At 30.0% G+C, this 7,714-nt stretch overlaps 1 protein-coding gene across 1 annotated transcript; it reads right to left on the minus strand.

Annotated features, from left to right (window-relative positions):
* Window positions 1-757: 757 nt before the first annotated feature.
* Window positions 758-6,581, minus strand: LOC139487096 (collectin-12-like). The gene is made up of 4 exons (XM_071272099.1): window positions 6,482-6,581; window positions 3,921-4,160; window positions 2,892-3,071; window positions 758-1,006 (listed from the first exon to the last, which is right to left on the minus strand). Exons 1-4 carry the CDS (start codon window positions 6,570-6,572, stop codon window positions 759-761), a joined length of 759 nt encoding a protein of 252 aa, XP_071128200.1. The 5' UTR covers window positions 6,573-6,581; the 3' UTR covers window position 758.
* Between the last annotated feature and the right edge of the window lie 1,133 nt (window positions 6,582-7,714).

Below are 7,714 nucleotides of genomic sequence, written 5' to 3' on the forward strand. Positions count from 1 at the left end.
AAATAATCGTTGAACCTTTCTAGTTAAATTGCAGGAATTTCAATATGCTATCAAAATGTTTCATTTTACTTTGGTTTCTAATTTTTAAAGTTTTTTTGCCTTGTTTGTTTTTGGCAAATTTGTTTATAATGGTTTTAATGTAATATGCATTTTTTTTTTTTTACTTTTTATGTTTTTTTCTTTATTTTCTTTCTTCCGTATGCAATCTTTATTTGGTTTGAGGCCATGATGGCCGAGTGACATTGTAGTCGAACTACTGTTTCACTAGCCTGTCAACACTGATGTCGTGAGTTCGAATCAAGTACTTGTCAGGTGCGCTCGACTCCAATCTGACCACCCCATTAAGCACAATAGTTCTTATAGGGGCGTAAAATACCAATCAATTAGTCAATCAATCAATTTTCTTTTGGTTAACCACGAATATATAAGAATAATCGTAGCCACAACCTCGTACTCTTTTACTCGATTATGACATAACAAAATTAGACTTCACCAAATTTGCACTTGAATGGACCTTGAAGAACATGACAGGTGCCACATGTGAATCGTGGTCTTTTTTTTTAACCTTCCGTGTAAACCAGAAATAATCCCTGGTTTTGTGCGGTCGTTAGGTTTCTATGAAGTGTGATGTAGACTGTATTTTGACTGTCCCTCTACTATTGTATGAGGTCGTAAAATAATCTTATGACAGAAAATATCATAACAAATGCAAATTGATTATTGAAAATTTAGTTTCACAATAAAAATATCATTCAACGTTACAAAAACATTTTGTTTTCACATATGGATGCAAATTGATGGCTACAGTCAATATCAAACCATGTTGCTTTAGAAGTAATTCCATATCTCATGCAGTCTGCGCCTGGTATTATGGTGTTCGTCATATCATCTGGTTGATTATAACCCCAGTTGTTGTGTATTACAAGTTCTCCGTCTACCCATCGAAAAATTCCCTCTTGCAATACATCCGTTCCACCTATCCACCAGCCGGTTATTCCTGTTGTTTCTGTTAATATCAAATAATTTCTCAAACTTCACCGTCTACTATTTCATCAACTTTTCAACAAAAATTGAGTTATCGTTGTAAGGGGGCTGTTACAACTGGATTCACATATAATTAATTCATGTTCCAAAATAAAAACATTTTGAAGACCTTGCACAATGTTTTGCAATTGATAATTCGGAACTAAAAATTAGATATCAGAAGAAAAAAAACTCCAAGGCAAATTCCAAAATTAATACTTGTTATTCGATGTTAAAGGTTTTAAATGTACAATGTTCAATATTCAAGATAAAAATTGATTTATGTCATTTTTCACCTTCTACAAGTATTGATTTAAAAAATATATATATCAAAATAATTGATAACAAAGACTAAAATAAAACAAAAAGCCTAGGAAAAACAATGAAAAAAAATATTACCAATTCAAACTCAAACTAGCTGAACTTTCATCCGGATTATTTGATGTGTAAATACAAAGAAATGTGTTTATTACAAAAAAATAAAACTGTTGAGAAAAAAAAGACGTCTTTAATTTTGATTACATGTATTTATACAATTTTCTCATACTGCAGTACCCTCATGGTGAGAGTGGTAAACTGTAACCCTTGAATTCTTTAACCCGAGAATAAAAAACTTTGGCAAAGAGGTGCGTTCGTTTATCCTTTAGGGATATATAACTTTACATCCATGTCCAGTCAGAACGAGAACGTTAAATCGATTTGAGGAGGGTACCATGCTCTCTGCTCCTACATTTTCAGTTGTATTTCAAATTTCTCGCTTATCGTCCAGGGTGATCCTTATAATAGGAATTAACGTTTGCATAAATAATAAGTAATCAACAATACATTTTTTTTAATCGTGCGAACGATTTTAATTTTCTTAAAATTGCGATTTTCAAATGCTGGAGTACTGAAAAAATATGTCTATGGAATCATGACAAGCAATATTTGAAGTCATGAACAAAACATGTTTTAGAACAAAAAGATCTTCGAATAATCCTGAATTGTCTTCGTGAAATAAAACAACCAATAGTGTATAAAATGTGGGACTTGACTTTAAAAAATAATACTTGTCTAAGCGCAGAAAAACTAATGAAAAATAGCCAATAAAAAGTAAATGTGCAGATATTCAAATTCAAGTTCAAATTGTGGTTCAGTTTTAAAATATTTTATTTGCATAAGCACAAATTGGATGAGCCACACGTCGCACAGACTAATGGAGTCTTCTCCATTTAACATATTTAACAATACAATGTATATGAGCATGCATATATTATATATTATTAACATTTGTATAAATTGGACAGACAATGTAAGTGACACAAAAGAAGTAGAGAGAAAAAAAATAAAGTAAGTAGATTACTACCCGAGGTTAATAGTAATACATTTAATGGACAGTTATTTGGGAGCAAGCTAAGATTTTCTAAAAGCTTACTTTTTATTTCTGAATACAATATACATTCAAAAAAGAAATGATGCGAATTTTCGCGATACACACTACATCGGCAAGGTTAATCAGAAATAACATTAACCTTAGACAGATCATCATTTAGGAAGGAAGCAGAACATCGAAGTTGAGTATGCGCAATGTTTAGTTTACGACTTCTAAACTCGTAATGTTTCGGTATTTATTCATGACTATTGGGATTTAAGTTTTTTAGTTTCGTTTTAAATTTTCCTAATGTATCTGCTTCAAATTGTGGTTATAGGAAGGATCAACTGGAAGACTAAATTTCAAGCCTATTTGTACTTGACTTTTACGTGATTTAAAAACAATCGAAGAAAGGGAAGAGAGAGTACATCCTACGGATTACCCTTTAAATTTACAAACTTGAGGTTAATATGATAAAACATGCATTATACGTATGGACTTAAAAGTGAAAACATACCGTATTTTGCCCACAAATATGGTAAAAAGAAATATTCTTTTCTTCCACTTTGTATAACTAATAGATTTCCACTGTCATCGATGCATCTTTGCTGTGACCCACTCCATGATAATTTTGCAGTGTAAAATGTGATGCAAGTGTCTAACTGCCATATGTATTCATACCCAGAATCACGACAATCTACAAGCAAACAGATACTAGTAGATTGAATTTCTTATTTCATAGTTTGGTATTCCAAACTGAATACATGATAAGACTTGGGTATATGCTTAGTATTAATATCAATAATTGTTTGAATATTACCAATCGATTAAACTACGATTAGATGTAATCGAAAATTTTGACGATTATAGATTACCGTCGATTATTTGAAACAAGAGTAATCAATTACAAACAATTATGATTAACCCATCCCTGTTTGGTAATTCAAACGTTTGAAATCGTTCTGTTTCAGTCGCCATTGCTGGCATTGTTATCAGTCACGATTGCACAAGGTGTATCAAACACCAAACAAATAAATTGTAAGTATAAAATGATATGTATATGATACCGTGTTAGACATCAATCAATCCATACAAGTGCAGACCATAATCGAGAAGATCTTTTCTGGATTGATTGGGTTGGGTTGATGCGCGTGTAATATTTTAAGGTATCTATTATAATCACATGCTGCATTACCAGGGAGATCGGTATAAGCCAGATGACTGAAGCACAAAGGGTTGATATCAATTGTCAGCTTTACTATCACATATTTCCGTTAATTTATTATAACATAAAGACTATGAACATTTATTGTTTCCTAAAGGAGTATCAAAAACAACATTCGATAAAGACTGGTTGACCCATTGTTATGATGATCCCTTTAAAAACTATACCATGTTCAAAAGCTGAGGAACGATTCCATATATACCCTGAAAGCTTAACATTAAAATGTCTTATATATTATCATGTGTTAATGTTACAAGAAAAAAATAAGGCACCCAATTTAATAAACGTGTTACGTTCTATTCATTACCAACAAAAATTTACCTTTCTTTCCATAAAAGAAGTTGCCAAGTGAGTATTCCTGTATCATGTGTCCATCCTCAATGTCAAACGTTGCACAATGTCCACTTGTTTTGTTATAGAAAATGCCATCGCAAATGTTATGCTGATGACAATATCTAGCACATTCAAGCGTTGTACTGACTGTCAGTGTTGTATTTATTATTCCTTGGGCATTAGTTGCATCCCATTCTGGAATCCGTACAAAACTTTGTATAGTGCTCACTGAAACACGATTCGAAATATATACAATACAGTTTTATATTATTTTAAAATTTATTCAAATTTATACTATCTCAAAAGAAAATGTTTACACAAATGTAACTCATTTGAAAATTTACCAGTAAATAATTACATTACATGTATGTTTCACGAGAATTCGTCAGTTTGATTGGCTAACAACAATCGCGGGTCATTCAAAAATTAACCTTCATATGAAAATGAAATGTTACCTTCGTGATGACACATGCTTTGAAAAAAGGGCACAGTTAGATAAAAGAAAAACTTGATAGAACTTTTTTAATGGTCTTATTGGCATACAAATGTAATTATAAGATATGAATGCTCCTTTTTGTAATTTTATTGGGTGTAAAATTGTTGATCGTGCACACATTTTTAGAATTTTTTTTTTAAAAAGCAATATTATATTGAAGGCATGTTTATTCTATTAGTCATTTGCAAACTATAACTGCCATGCTTTATAAAATAAATGCTATAATCATTTAAGTAGAGTAGACACGTCACAAGGAAATGCATTATGATAGGTTTAAGATATATAAAAGATTATTCATAGTTCATCTTTTCCCTTGCGTTTTTTTCAGAAATTTATAAATTGTTTTTCCAACGTCAAACAGTATTTTTGTTTAAATACTTGAACACATAACTATTACACGTTCAAAATGTCCCTGTCCAGAGTCAGGAGGCTGTCATTTAGTTGTTGTCATTTGTTGCTGTATATCATATTCGTTTTCCGTTTATTGTTTTGTACATAAACTAGGCTGTTATTGTTGTCGTTTGAATAGTTTAATACTTATCATTCAGGTGGTTTTTTTTAAATTATACTGTTCAATTTGGGTTATGCTCACTGTTGAAGGTCGTTTGGTGATCTATAGTTGTATGTCTTAACGTCATGTTTTTTTTCTGTTGGAGAGTTGTCTCATTTGTGATCATCCAATAATTTTTGATTTTCATATCATTATTAAGTCTCAAGGATGCATTCACCTCTGTCGTTAATAAAATAACTGTTAAATGACGTTTATAAATGTTTAGATCAGTAATGCATTTGTAATAGTCAGTTTCATCGATATTTATAGAATAACTAATCCAAGAATTTAAATATGAATATAAGTTCAACGAGTGGCTGAACAACACATTATTTCACGAATGCGCGTAGTGTGTCAAATCCTTAAATATTAATTGATTGTATGAACAGATTGACGCAGATTTTAGTATCAAAATAAAGACTTATTATTTTTACCGAAATAATGCTATCAAATTGTAACATATATTAATTGTAAGTGTGATTATAGCAAGCCCGCTACTAAAAACTTTTTTTGAAAAATATCAGTATAAAAATGTTAATTAAGCATACATCATGTACATATTTTAAATCAAAAATACTAGATATTATAAAACAATTGCAAGTATCTGACAGGTCGATATTCGAAAAAAAAACGAACCAAGATGAATAAATTGTATATTTAAGTACAATGAGGGATTAGATTGTGTGAAAACACAAAAAAGAAAGGAAAACTCATATATTTGTAAAATAAGTGACTTAAAGGTACAACAGGCCGGGTGTAATTTAAAATTGTTATTGTATCATTGATATGTAATATCATTTATTCTACACATAATAAATCACTATAATGAATGTAGATTTTGCATAAATGTGCGTTTTATTAAGATATAGAAATAAATGTTGCATTTCTTTTATTTGCATTCTGAACGCTAATTATATTTATTTCATAGTAACTATTTAAGTTAGTACTGACATTTTTTATTGTTAATAAATGTAAAGAATAAACAAGTTTCATTCAATAAAATATAGAAAATTAAGTTCAATTTACAGAAAATAAGTTCTGGTAGTCTGTTTAGTTTTTCCAATATTTTACATGGATTTTAAATGATCTACTTCATATATATATTACTGTAAAAATAACAGTTACAAATACTATTCATATTTGATACATTTTGGTCACGTTTGACTGTATGTGATAATGATGATAATAGCAAAATTTAATTAAATGTAAATGTAAATAAAAAAAAAAACTAGATTGATTAAATAAGGTAAAACAATGATTATTATAAAACTAAAAACCTATGCATCAACATGTCAGTTTTAAATTTTAATTCTGTAAGTAAAACGCATGCACGTACATCTGGCGTGTTTGCATGCTCCTTGTCATATTATTCCTTCCCCTTACGACAAATCTAATTGTTAAGTTGAAATTACTATCCATTTTATTTTGCATATTTAAACTCATATTGTCTCTTTAATATGAATTCCCCTTTTATTTGATTCCTTTTTAAATATTTATACGTACCAACAAATACCGGAATCGACAGAAAGAAACATAATGCACCAATTCCGAAATAAATTATGTTCATTATTGTAAAAGCATTTAAGTTCTGCATATACGGGACAATAGGGTAAATATCGCAATATTTAAAGAATAACAACACTAAAACGTATATGTTAAGAATAATATGAGTTTTATTAAGATATAGAAATAAATGTTGACATTTCTTTTATTTACATTCTGTATGCTAATTATATTTATTTTATAGTAACTATTTAAGTTTGTACTGACATTTTTTTTAATTGTTAATAAATGTAAAGAATAAACAAGTTTCATTGAATAAAATATAGAAAATTACGTTCAATTTACAGAAAATACAAGATCTGGTAGTCTGTTTAGTTGTTCCAATATTTTACATGGATTTTAAATAAAAATCGATATTGGAAAATACAGTTGTGGAGTTTATGTTGTTGTACATATACGTTTGGCCATTGAATCACAAAATTTCGATTGCTGATCAAATATTTACGTATACCATTCCCTTTCCTGTTGTTAAACAAAAGTTATGAAAAGACATACGTGGTAAAATACACGATATAAAAGGTAATTGAAAACGGAAATAGTTATGAACTAGGATATATTTGTTTAGGGACCAGTTGAAGGACGCCTCCGGGTGCAGGAGTTTCTCGTTGCATTGAAGACCTGTTGGTGACCTTCTGCTGTTGTCTGCTCTATGGTTGGGGTTGTTGTCTCTTTGGTTCATTCCCCATTTCCATTCTCAATTTTATATAAAGGTCATTATCCATTCATTAATCGGATATGAAATCAATGCAACGCACAGAAAGCTAACGCGCCCCGCGTGTAGTAAGGATGTTGATAACTTAGTGATGAACCGACAAGTAGCAAACAACGACTCGAAAAAAAGTTGTGTGTATCGTCTGTTTTAGGGTTTCACCAGCGAAGAGATCGGATATTGCCATAATTGTTATTGTTCAATCTTTTTTTTTCAAAATACAAATACAAATACAAAAAATCATTTACTAAATATTTACAGTGCCCGCACTAGAGTAGGATACTTACAGTTAAATTATGACTACAAGACAAAATCTACAATACTTAACATGATTTAAATGATTGATTTGACAAAAACATTGAACATATATACATTTAATAATGAAAAGAACTGGTGAATAAAACACGGCAATATGGATTCCACTTGGAACAAAAAAATGTCAAACAATAATAAAAATATAATAA

The sequence above is a fragment of the Mytilus edulis genome, chromosome 8, assembly GCF_963676685.1.
Source record: "Mytilus edulis chromosome 8, xbMytEdul2.2, whole genome shotgun sequence".
NCBI classification, from domain to species: Eukaryota; Metazoa; Mollusca; class Bivalvia; order Mytilida; family Mytilidae; genus Mytilus; species Mytilus edulis.

Excerpts from the sequence above, each read along its gene's own strand:
- LOC139487096 (XM_071272099.1), bottom strand. The coding sequence starts at position 6,572 with ATGCAGAACTTAAATGCTTTTACAATAATGAACATAATTTATTTCGGA. Across the intron at positions 4,161-6,481 it reads GTCGATTCCGGTATTTGTTG|TGAGCACTATACAAAGTTTT; the intron begins GTACGTATAAAT and ends ATCGTGTTTCAG. Across the intron at positions 1,007-2,891 it reads ATATTTGTGGGCAAAATACG|AAACAACAGGAATAACCGGC; the intron begins GTATGTTTTCAC and ends TGATATTAACAG.